General features: G+C 38.9%; 1 protein-coding gene across 1 annotated transcript in view; it reads left to right on the top strand.

Moving 5' to 3' along the window:
• faf1 (Fas (TNFRSF6) associated factor 1) overlaps positions 1-13,363 on the top strand; it is a 96,373-nt gene that overhangs the window by 68,768 nt on the left and 14,242 nt on the right. The window contains exons 14-17 of the mRNA XM_054789366.1: positions 3,096-3,232; positions 3,385-3,473; positions 6,845-6,925; positions 7,300-7,377. Of these exons, the coding sequence (XP_054645341.1) occupies positions 3,096-3,232; positions 3,385-3,473; positions 6,845-6,925; positions 7,300-7,377 (385 nt within the window). The remainder of the gene's footprint in view (positions 1-3,095; positions 3,233-3,384; positions 3,474-6,844; positions 6,926-7,299; positions 7,378-13,363) is intronic.

Raw genomic sequence — 13,363 nt, forward strand, 5'->3', positions numbered from 1 at the left:
GGAATGCGTCTTTTGCTTCACTCTGTATTCAGGCTGCCCAGTTAAAGGATTAATTATGCATAAATGCAGTTTTGCTGATTGGATGCCGGTGTAATTGTGGCCCGTGGGAAATTAGTTTGATACAGTGTAAGTGCTGCAGTGTCCTGGCACATGGCAAATATTGACACTTATCAATGGATCGACACAATGAAATTATTAGTGTAGTTAGTATTTTTGCCTCAAACGTCTTAGTTTACTCGATCATTACTTTTGCATTGCAGCTTCCAGTACCAGCGGACAGTCAGATAATAGTATGAATTTGGTTATACATGTTATCATCTTGGTATAAAATGACAACTTGAGCTATCTCTACTAAGTGAATGATTGCCTTGTTCTTTTGAGGAGTTTCAAAAATACATCCCATCTTCTTTTTGCTTGACTTCTCCTCTTGACGTCCTACTTGCTGAAACCATAACTAGTCTAGACAGAGAACAAACTTGTCATTTTCAAATCAAGTCTCTGTTAATTCGGAAACAATGTGCTTATGCCACGGTAAGCTGTCGGAGTATCCTGTTCCCATACTAATTCCAGTACGAGTGGCTGTCAGAAAGATTCCCCGCAGTGTTACTACTGTACCAGCCAGAGTCGTCAGGTGCTCAGTGAAGCTCATGGCAGGTGCGACCCCGTCTACACAAATGATCACTCATCACGTTGATGTCAAGATACGCAAGGTGACATTGCAGGGAAACATTAACTGTTTTAACTGTCTGGATGTGCAGCGAGAGGCGGATATGGGTGACAAATTGGAAGCTGCCAATCATATTTATCATCAGGGCCAAGGCCTGAACTTGCATTGGCTTTGTGCAGGTGTCTCCTGCCCTCGAGGTTTTAAAAGGCCTGGTGCAGTCTAAACTACATTCTTCACCATGTTATGTTATGGCTGAATGAAACTTTGCTCAGTCATTCACTACAAAAGTAATGAGACACACTTCCTAATTGATTTACGGTCGTTAATAAATGTCTGGTGAGATTGTTTGTTTCCCCCCAAATATCTTAGTTTTTCCATCTTAACCAAGGCATTTGATATAATTCTGTGCTCGAGTTTCTGATCCTTCAGCAAAAACAAAAAACAATCCTTTCAGCTGAGCTAGAACAACAAAAAATCTTTCACATGCACTAAATCTAGACCAAGCGCAGGAAAAAGTATATTTCCTCCATTTTCTGTTCCTGTAGGGTGTACCATAATGTGTGTAATCTGATTTCCATTTTACTACATTTTGATGATGATTTCTTTGGTTTTTACTACATTTTGATGATGATTTGTTTGGTGTCCTGACTTGGAGATGGCTGACAAAAGCAGGTTTTCCTGTGCTCTATGGGAGATTTTAGATTGAGTTACCATTCAAGTTATTGTCCATTGTTCACTGGTCTTTCATTACAGGTTAGAGTTTCCTCACAGGCTATTGTTATGATCTGCCCCTGCTGTGGGCTAAACAGGGAAAAGTGTCAGGGCAAAATGATCAGCAGGATTTAGGTACCCTTCTTCTTCAATTGCCAAATGCGGGTCACTCAGTGTTCAGTGTTGGGGACATTTTTTGTGATTCCCATGATAATAGGCTGGTTTAATGTTTGTAGCTGACATGCGCAGTGTGTTTTTAGCAGCCAAACAGCCAACTTCTCCCTACACACAGCGAACATGCACGTGGTTTGTTACATTAGTATGGAAGCGACAAAACCATATTTTCAGTAGCTGCTGTCATCATATGGGGTGTTTTCTTGTCTCCCCATTATCGGCATTGGTCTGGGAATTGTTTTCAGCTATCCCAGAGAGAAAAATTGCTAATGCAGTCTGTCTCATCATTTCCATATCTGCCAGCAGTAATTGGCCAATTTTAAAGGGTCTCTGACTTGATTTATTTCGTATTCATTGCGCCACCCATGCGCTCACTGTTCAGTCTCGTGTCCGGAAATGACGCGATCGGAGTACTATCACTGAGCTACACAAACATAGCAGTGTACAAGACAGAGGATGTTTACAGTGATTATAGCAAAGATTTGAGCAATGTGCCAATAGTTTTTGAGGAGAAAAGAAGGGAGAAACATGGATTTAAGCCTTAAGACATGGAGATGAAGATTGGTTGCTTTCAAAACACAGAATGGTAAGTGTAAATGGCGTCAGGGTAAAATACATTTCTTTTTATATATTTCTAATAAATTCCTTTCCAAAACTGATTTGAATTTAAATTAAAGTCAGTGTAATATTTAAAAATCAATTACAAAAAAAAATATTTTTAAATTTTTTTTAAATCACTTCTGAAAGTTTCCCATAGCCCTGGTTTGCTCCGTATACCAACTGGTACTGGGCCCCGGCCCGGTAGTTGCACCTGCTTTAAAAGTACTACAGACCCGCACTGGGCTATGGTTTGGGGACCTCTGTTTAAAAAAAACAAAACAAAACACTGTGGGTTTTTGTTGCACCATTTGTGAAGCCTGTAAGTAACTCTCTGGTTTGACTTCGTTTTAATGAGTTGCAAGCCCTCCCACACAGCATTCTTCATCTCCCTCATCTGACCCACTGTCCTGCTATCCATTCCATTACTCCCTTCTATTTTATTAGCCAGTTATTAAAGTAGATCTTATTAAAAGGCAGGAGGAAAAAAAAAAACTAATCTATATTTGCATTCAGTCCATAGCAATTCATTAATATTATGACATTTAGAGGGAGCTTGGTGGCTCGGCTGCCTGCTACCCTTTTCCCTTCTGGAAATGTTAATTTAAAAACTTCCCTCTTTGTAATGGAATAAGAAATCCTCTCTTACCCTATCAATTCTGGGAGCCTGGGGGGGCATACTAATTCACCCAATTGAGATTGCATGTCACTCTGATGGAATAAGCAAAAGTGGAATTGGTTTTAAAGTCCCTAATGCCACCAGTTGTGTGTACTTTTCTATTGTGTGTAGAGTGTACTTACATTTGTGTGTGTATGCTACTAACTTGTAGTTGTCGTATAGATTATTGTGTTTTTCTGTGTTGATCATCAGAGTAAATTATCACAAATGAAATGGAAAGAATAATAAATAGTATAATGACTCGGGTTTTGTCTTTGTGTCTTTCAGGCTACTCACTATGTGCACGAGACATTTTGGCAGTGTGGTGACACAGACTATACGCACATACAAGACAGACCAATTTCCTCTGCTCCTTATAGTCATGGGAAAACGCACTTCCAACGAAGTTCTAAATGTTATTCAAGGTAAATATGACTAAATTGCGGTCAGCATTATTCTGTAATTTTTGTAGCCAAGAGAGATTGAATCCATAGAATACAGATACAGAATATATAGATAAACTATGATGAACTGAAATCTTCATTTATTTGGGCTATCGTTATTCTTTAACCCTCAGGTAATACTGCAGTCGACGAGCTAATGATGAGGTTAATGGGTGCATTGGAGATCTTCACAGCACAACAACAAGAGGACATTAAAGATGAGGTGAGGAAACATTGGGGCTTGCTTAAATGCGGATGCACAGACATTTAACATTTGTTTAATTTGTGGAAGTAATTTGTGGAAGTTCTTAACATGATTACCTCAGCATAGAGACTTGGGTAGTTTGGAAGAACTTTAGCCCTGACCTAAACCACAGTAAACACATTTGGGATGAACAAAACTTGAGGTTGCAATGTAAGTGTTCCAATACTTATGCCCATGCCTGTATTGCACCAATTTATGCCCAACCCACTTCCTGTATGAATCTTCGTTGCTGTATCCATTCAGTGGTATTTAGTTGCAAACATATAGTTCATAAAAAACGGCTGCTATATGATAGCTCAGTGTTTTAGTGAACAATATTATGAGATTAATATTGATGTTGTTTTTCAAAAATGTAAGGATTTTTTTTCCTGGTTTGACCCTCTGCCCACATCTAAGGTTTAAGGAATTGTGTTGCTTTTTTCTCTGAACAGCAGCATGCTTGGGCAAATCAGAATATCAGAAGATATTGTTACCCGAAATGACACACATACTGTACATTGTTTCACCTAATTCTTTATTTGTGATTTAAAGTTTACATTCCCAGCCAGGTTCCCACAGTTGACAGCTTGGTTTGCTTGTCTTTTGACTACTGTATCTATGAATGACAGATGTCACCCTGATGAGTTAAACAGTAAAAATCAGCGAGCAGCAATGCTAATTTGAACTACAGATACAGTAAGAGTTTTTCACACACACAGACACTATGAAGAGTTTCTTACTCACCTTACTTAATATTGAGTGACAGCTATTTTATTACGTCTTGATTGCAAAAATGCTTTGCCCTCATTTTTGATTTTCCACTTTTGTCACACCTCAATTAATAAATACAAGGTTAGAAGTAGTAAAAAGTTTCCACATGTGACAGTTAAGACTCAAAAGTTCTATTGTCTTGATGTAAAATAAAAAGGGAAATGTCAATACCAATACTTACACATTTAAATAATGCTTATGACCATTTTAAAGCTATGAATAAGAACACATCCATGCGCACATGTACACTAAAGTTGTTCTGAAGAGCTATTTAAGTGAGATAATAACCCAGGTGCAGACCGCCTGAGGGAAATAACTTGTAAAAATGTCACATGAAGACAGCGTCGATTATGAGTGATTGTGAAAGCATAATGCAGCAGTGCAGTTATCCATTAGGACCAGCAAACGCAGGAATTGAGTATATCCTCCTTCCTGACAGGACTTATTCCCATCTCCAGGGCAAGTGAGTGAGCTATAATCCTAATCCTCATTGTACCAGGTTTTTTATTATTGGTCATTTTTTCTGCTCTATTTTACCCTGACACATCCCAAACACATACAATCATACACTCATAGACATACACTCGGGCCATACGCATTCTACTTGCGCAGTAACATTTGTGTCAGCCATGTTGTCTTAACAGGTCTGACTAACACTGAAATCATTCTAGTGGTCGTCTGTGTTTTATTTTAGTAGGTATTGTTCATCAGACTACTCACTGAATGTCTTCTCATCTTCCAGCCTGTCACAGGTCATTGTTCGGTCTATAACAAACAGTTTGCACAAATGCATAGTTGTCCAAAATGCCTTGGTAAGATGAAAAATTAGGCTTTGGGTGTTTGCGCCTCACTGCTATTGTAACATCGGTTCTGTTGCTGCGGTGTTGTGTAATTTGCTTGTTAATAAATGACCATGTGGTCACAGAGAGCTATGTTTCCTTTCCACTTTCAAATGCACACCAAATAATTATTGAGGTAAAAAAAACAAGTTTATAAAGATTTCCCTCCCTTGGATGTTTTAATTATTGCTCTTGTAGAAAATTATGGTCAGTATAATTTGGCTTTTTTAATAGGCCATTGGTTGAAATCACAGCACTAAGTCTGCGTGGATATGTCTGTGTAGATTTTCAGTCATCCAGGTCATGGTAATCTGCAAAGGCTGAATTGAGGCAACTGGACTCTTATTTGTTGAAGACATTTCACCTTTAATCCAAAAGGCTTCTTCAGTTTTAAGTCTTATGTTTCTGGTGGGTGTATCCCCTGGCTGTTGCTTGGTATGGCTAGTGAAAATTGTTGCATAACAATAGGTCATTCACCTGCCTGGTGGCAAAATAGCTTGTTAGTGGTCACTCTTTCCGTGGAATGAGAAATCTCTGGGGGAGATACAGTATGTCAAGATGTTGTTCAAGCAGACGACAGGTGAGCGTGCCAACCTTCTCTGTTTAGAGAGGGCTTTTCTAGTTTGACGTAAATGGCGTCTACCAAACCTCTATCAAACCAAAATTTGGATGTTGCTGTCCTCAAAAAAAGGTCCCTTCTTTAACAGATGCAAATTAACTGCTGACTGTGGGCCCTGAAAAAACTGCTTGGTCTCTCCAATGGAGGGGGTCATTGCACTCCTCACTACAGTGGACTGCATAAACAACATTGCTGAGGCCCTGTCCGAACGGGAATGTTGTTGGGATTTTTTTTTGGCAGGTTGAAAAAAAGGGGAGGAGTTATCAGTATCAACTTGATTTTTTTTAAAAAGTGCATTTCTACTAATTATAGGCCTCCAAGGTAACTGTTAGTACCTTTTCCATGATCAAAACATACAGGTATATCCCAAGTGTTAAGATGCGGGTCATTCTTTTTGCCTTAATTTACAAGGTCTTTAATGTTTGAGCTGATAAAAATGTCTGCTGGTCTTTCATCTTTATTAAGTCGTTCAAATAAGATGTTGTATTTAGTTGTTTCATTTGTTTGGCAACTGTGCAGTATCTTTGTGATTCATGTCCAGTTCATTGGCAGGAGCCTCTTTTGATGCCTGTCCTTCTTTTACAGTTTCCTTTGACTGTTTGTCCATTGTGTAGGCACTGATGTATCCTTTGCATGTGCTAACTCTATACAACAATACACACTGTCCTTTTGCTTGCCCACCTCTTAGCTTCACCCGATCCTTTGCAAGCACACAGCATGGGCTCTCAGAAAAGAGAAAAGTAATGGCTGTTTAATGTTAACACAATAGACTGCTGTATTTAGTCCCAGTCGTTCTAAAGCCCTCTGTAGCCACAGCAGGTAGAAAGAAAAAGGCTGCCTGTCCCCTTCCCTCTGTACAAACAGGAAGAGCGAATAAAAGAAGTATGGTGAAACTGAGATGAGGACACATAAAAGAGGTTCAGAGTCTGACAAATGACAGGCTGGTCACAGTGAAATCCTTTCTGATGCTACTCTTTCATACCTGGTGTTTGTACATAACAACACTTGACATTCTACACTCATTTCTTTCTGGCTCCCACACCCTGTACCTCAGCTTAGATGTTTTGTCTGTGCGTCCTTTATGAATTTTTTCTTTCTCCTCCTCCTCCTCCTCTACATAGGATGAGCGTGAGGCAAGAGAGATGGTGAAGAGAGAACAGGACGAGGCCTACCGCCTGTCTCTAGAGGCTGACCGTAAGAAGGTATTATAATAATTAAAATAAATCTACTTAAGACACTGCTTGGTAACATGGTGTGACGATATACGGACATTGCCATAACATTACAACATTGTACAATCTAACAAAAATTTTGATCGACACTGTCAGGGAGATATTAATTATTTGTATTATTATGGTTGCAGTTTGCAGAGCTGCTCAAGTGCAAGTGTTATAATTAGAAATTATTTAATAATAATTTTAAGCACTTTGAAGCTTTTAAAAGTGTATGTGTCAATTGGAATGGAAAGACGGTCAGCATTTTCTGCTACTGGCATATTTAGATTAGCTAGATAATATTATTTAGATTACATTATATATTGTTTTGATGTTCATGTAATGAAATTCTTTCTTGTCAGAGGGAAGCTCAAGAGCGAGAGGAGGCAGAGCAAGTTCGCTTGGAGCAGATGAGAAAGGAGCAGGAAGAAGAGAAGGAGGTATCTTCATCATGCTCATCTTACATTATCAGTTCTGGTCACCAATGTTCCCTCTGAGGTGCCTGTGCAGTTGCGCACTGCTCCAATGTTGTCAGCGCAGAGCAAATCTATGCTGCGCACAAAATCAAATTCAACCTGAACTCTGAATAAAATAAACACATAATTTATTCTGAACCATTTGCAGTGCAGCTCTGGGAGTGACAGGGGACAACAAGCAGTAACAACATATAACACTATGATGAACACTGTCGAGTCAATGATAAGATGTATGTATTTACTTACGCAGCCAATCAATTCATTAACAGGCTACATAGTACAAGCCTCTGTTTTGCAGGTTAGCGTATAGCTATTGGTGCAGCATAGTTAAGAGAGCTAAATGCTGTTTGCTAACCCTGTACTATGACGAAACGAACAGGCAGCACCACATCCACTCACCAAGCCAAAGTTAAAAATGGTGGTTCTTATAAGGTGGAATATGTGCAAACAGCAGAACATGAGGTGAATCTGTATGACATTTTTCATCTTTGAATGACAAAGGACTTCTCTGAAAAACATGCAGCAAAGTCAAAGTGAAGGTGTGACTTAAAACATTATTGGCGTGCTTTACTGAGTGTTGCCGAAATGAGCGGGAGATGGTTGATTTTTTTCGGTTGACTTTTTTTCTTCTTTTTTTTTTAAATTTTGACAAAAGTAAACATATACATCAAATATGGATATAATTGGATATAATTAATATAATTAATATAATTGGATATAATTGATTGCAAGTAAATTTACAGGATGAAATAGTGCCGCAACAGGCTGCTGCAAAATAGAAATGAAATAAGTAGGGGTGCATGATAATTATGATATGAGGAGTTATGACATCATACCGATATATCTGATAACATTAAAAATAGCTCAGATAAGCGCTAATTTAAAAACAAAAAAAAAAATCCAATGACGTGAAATTACCTGTACTGTGGTGTGTGTTACCGGGCTAAGGTGAGCAAATCAAGTGCTCCTTTTCTGTGACGTGCTGCACCCCCCCCTTGAGCTCACTTGAAAACAGTCATGGCGTCGATCGTGTGGGCCTTCTTTAACCTAGCAGGCACTTGAATGCCAGCAACGCCACAACCGTGTTTTGAAAGCCTACGACAACAGCCAGCGCTGTTGAAGAAGCAGCCACACAGCTAGCCACACTGGACGACATTGAAGATCATCATTGAAGATCATCATTGAAGATAGCGGCTTTTGTGGGCGAGTAAAAGGCTAGTATGTTGAGCCAATTACAGTTACATCTAAATTTAAAAAAAATAGCTATACACATCAGTATTGGTTTGAAAAAAAATATGCATCTCTAGAAAGAAGGAAATTTAACTATACATGATTAACAAAATAAATGGTAAACAAGAAAATAAATGGAAAATTAAATTATAAACTAGGTCTCCTATAAGATTCAGGCCATTAATTAGATGAGAGTTCCACAGCTTGTTTTGTCTGAGGTTGACAATAAAGAAAGCTACATTGAAATACGCCTTGACATCCTTTTGAAACCACTCATATACAAAATACAACAGAATGGAAGTTGGACTACCTCAGGTTCTCAAGATTATACTATAATGTGTATGTCTGATGACACTCACAGAGGTCCAAAGAATCCTCGGGGAGCTTGTGTATGTTCAGACACTTGAAAAATTAGGGGGAACATTGCTGGTCATGTCTCACAATGCACATACACATCTTGTTTAGTGCAAATTTTTTTTTCCATCCGTCCTCTTTTCAGTTTATAGCATTGACCCAATTAGATTGTGGTTTTGTTCCCTGCCAGTCAGTAGGGGTGATCGGACATAGTCTTTTGAGTTGAACACCATATACTAATTACAGTGAGGCATTTTCTCTGCAGATATTGTCTGACTTTGCAGTCATTGTTCTTTTGAACTGCTTGTCATTCGTACAGCACACAAGCCCATATTGAAGCCAAAGTTAACAAAAGACTGAGGCTTGCTCACAGGCTTGTGCGTACACACATATATTCGCTTGAAAACAATAATTGTATGCCAAGTGAGGGCTCACACACACTGGCAGACACTGTCAGGCATACAGGAAAAACTAATTTTGTGAGGACGGCACTGATGTAATTATCCACTCCGTAGTAGTACAGCGTAGTGGGGGCTGATTGCTGTTTGTTCAGCAGCACAAAGCCTCGGGGCACCGATTGGGATTGGGTGACCCAACTCGCTCAGGTGATTTGTCACTAAAGTTAAACAGAAAACAACAAAGAGTCTCAGGTCGGCTATCTTAATTATTTCACTGTAGACACACATTGGTGTGTTTTTAACAATGGGCACCATGTCCTCAATTATATCACATTTCCATGCCCGAGCATCACACTGTCCATTGTGGTCTTTTGTACTAACATACTGGTGTTGAACTTGTCACGATTGGTGTTTTTTTAGGTGATGACAATCTTTTAACAAAGAATAATTTTGTCACAACTGCTCTTGTGGCTGTTGAGCACTGTTGAGCACTGTTGAGCAACTATTACTATAACATAATTTACTCAACAGTTTGTATCCTGTCGTCTTTTTTTTTTAACTATTGTTCTGTTATATTTTAAGATATTTGAAACGAAAACCTGCACACTGCAAAAAGTGGAATACAGTATATGAAATCAAGTTCAAACACACACCTTTTTTGCCAAACAAGATATACAGTATGTAAATATAGTTATTATGGGCCTGCAAGCAAAGCTCAGCAACCCATAATATTCTTAATATTTATTATTATTATGGGTCTGCTAGCAAAGCACAGCAGCCCATCTTGCGATTCCTCATTTTCTACTTTATTATATCTTATTCTGTCGCAACTAATTCTGGACAGACCATGCATGGAACCCCTACACATGTAACATCACTGGAGAGTTCTTGATCATGGGTAGTGTGCAATTAATACTGTACAACATTTTGTGTAATGGTGGCAAAGTAATTGACGAACAAAAGCCACTACATTGTGTACACCAGCATTTTCCACCCAGATTTTTCTATTAGTTAGCATTAAGTGTCGTCTTCTGGTTTTTAGGAACGTTAGTCTATTTGGTTGACGTTCATGTAATGGATATAGACCGGCTAGTGAAAAGACATTGCGATCATTTGACCCGTAGTTTTACTTTTTTGCTGGTAAAATGCGTGCACTAAAAACATAAATCCCTGTTTAGTTGCACACACTGTAGTTTGTGGGATAATATGACGTATTTAGAATGTTTCGATTTCAGGGTTCAAATCAAGTATGGAATTAGATTTTATAACTTTCCAGATCTGGAAACGTATGGAAAATGGAAAAAGTATGGAAAAAATATTCATGTCTCCAAGCCTGTTACCACTGTTCTGTTTTCTAAAAGGTAGGGATGAGGAAGTACACCACTATCTGTATCTGAATCTGTATCTGTACTCGGAATGGGCGGGGCATAAAATGGCTCATCCCTACTAAAAGATAACATTTTGAATAACAAAAAATAAATAAGGGCCACACGGTTAGCATGTTGGCCACACAGTCAGGAGATCTGGAAGATCTGGGTTTGAATCTCCGTTGGGCATCTCTATGTGGAGTTTGCATGTTCTCATCGTGCGTGGGTTTTCTCCGGGTAGCCCGGTTTCTTCCCACATCCCAAAAACATGCATGTTAGGTTAATTGGACACTCTAAATTGTCCATATGTATGAACGTGAGTGGAGAAGCTTGTTTGTCTATATGTGCCCTGCGATTGGCTGACGACAACTCCAGGTTGTACCCCGCCTCTCGCCCAAAGTCAGCTCAGAGAGGCTCCAGCATACCTGTGACCCTAGTAAGGATAAGCAGCATAGAAAATGGATGGATGGATGGATGGATGGGAAAAAAAATAAATACCTGGATCGATCTGTTTTCTAAGGCGTTTGCTAGGGCAGCTAAGATGTTTGTGTGAGAGCACACAGTACGCGACACATCCCGTAAAACATTTGGGAAAACTGACAAGTTGAATGGCCAGCCCTCTTCTTTTATCCTTCTCCAACCCATTTGTCGTCAAGTTTTACTGATGCTTCAACGGACAGGTGATATCCACACACATTCTGTCCCCATCTTGGACAGAACTAATAATGGCCAAATGTTAATTTGTAGTGTACAGTATTTCAAATCATAGCATAAAGAATACAAGGCATCATAGTCATGTATTAATTTATTTTAAACCCTGAAGTATAGTAAGGTAGTGGGATGATGTACAATATAGCCAAGCTAATATACAACACCAGAAAAAACAAAGGTCAAAATAATATATCTGAAGTATCAAAAGTATCACTACTGTGATTTCAGAATCTGATATATATCTGGTATTAGAAGGATCAATATTTCAGTATTGATTCGCACATAGCTATCATTCTCTCCTTAACGCTTTTGTGGCAATTTCAAGGATTTTGTGCAACTACAATCAATATACTGTGTGACATCAGTAGCAATCTGCAGGGGGCAGGAGTGAAGGTATCACTAGATACTGTTCATGATAGATCGATATTGTATTAATCTCCAAGATGTCTTGATCACCTTCACAAGAAGTGAATTCATAGAAGACTTCATTAACAAAGTACAACTCTCGATGGAGAGAAGAGCCCTGTTTAAATTTGGTAACATTCTGTGTAACCATGGCAATGTATTTGATGAAGAAAATTCGAAAACAATAAGCCCCATACTGTGCATATAACATGCGAGCAACCTGCAAGGACACAATGCCGGGCAGAGGTAAGCAACAGGCAATCCCATTCAAAATTTCCACTGAAATATTTCTAGTTACATTTTATTTTGTTTTTTCTGGCAGGCTCTTTCTATGTTAGACCAATTTGATTATCTTAAGCAAAATGTACAAACATCTTAGAAATCTTCTAAGTATTTCTTCAAATAAGCAAAATGTGCAATAACAAAATAAAAGGTCATTTGTCAAAACATCATTATACTTGTCCCATGTGTTTTGGCAAGTCAAATTTTCTTGTTGTATGAGATTATTTTGCTTATCTTAAGACATATATATCATTTTGATGCATTTTATTCAAGATCAAAAAATATAACTTGTGATAGTCAAAAATACTGTATGTCCTCAATTTGTTTCTTGCTTAGATATCAGTTTTTGCGATATAATTGGGGCCAATTTTCATTATTTAGAATATAAAACTAAATATATATAAATTATACATATATATAAATTATATATATATATATATATATAAGGAAAAGACAATCTTATAATATAGTTTGACAATAGAGAGGTGCATGCTGCATAGTAGTTTTTGTGCAGAGACTAGTGAGATGGGGGTTGATGCACTCTGTATGTGTTTCTCATACTTTTACTATTTACCACTTTTGGAAAGGGCGTAGCATATAGTTGTGTGGCTGTCAGGTGCACCGCCACCCGGCATTTGTTTGCTTTCTGTGGTTAGCAGAGTGGAGCCAGATGAATAGAGAGATGCTTCAGTGTATTGTATGGACCAGCCCCAAGCTCCACACCCAACCAGACGCGTGTGTTGTGGTTTCTTTAGGGACGCTACCTCTACTACATGTGTGGGTGATTATGCTTGTGTCTGTGGTTGACTGTTTGTCTCCATTTTGTACGTCTACCATCATTCACACAGACCCGCAATCTGTTATTTGTGTGTGCGTTAGTGTGTCCCAGGGGGGGCCTTTAACACCAGTCAGCATCAGCTTTTGTACCTGAGGGAGCTGATGGCGGAGTGGCACACGCACCACCTTGCCCACCCAACACCAGGAGCTGCTAATGAGCTACTGTTGTACACTCTTATGAAATATAATTGCATTATGGTGTGTAAATAAAGCCGGGGCGTGTTGTCACAGCATATGCTCCCCGGCTGGCCAAACAGGAACAACAAGCAAAGGGGGTAGGAGGAGTTTGGGTGGCAAACTAGAACGAAGAGGGAGGCTCCAGGGAGAAGCTGAAACGTTGTCTCCCAAAGAGAGGTGAGCTGATTT

Source organism: Dunckerocampus dactyliophorus, chromosome 10 (genome assembly GCF_027744805.1).
Source record: "Dunckerocampus dactyliophorus isolate RoL2022-P2 chromosome 10, RoL_Ddac_1.1, whole genome shotgun sequence".
Classification (NCBI taxonomy): domain Eukaryota; kingdom Metazoa; phylum Chordata; class Actinopteri; order Syngnathiformes; family Syngnathidae; genus Dunckerocampus; species Dunckerocampus dactyliophorus.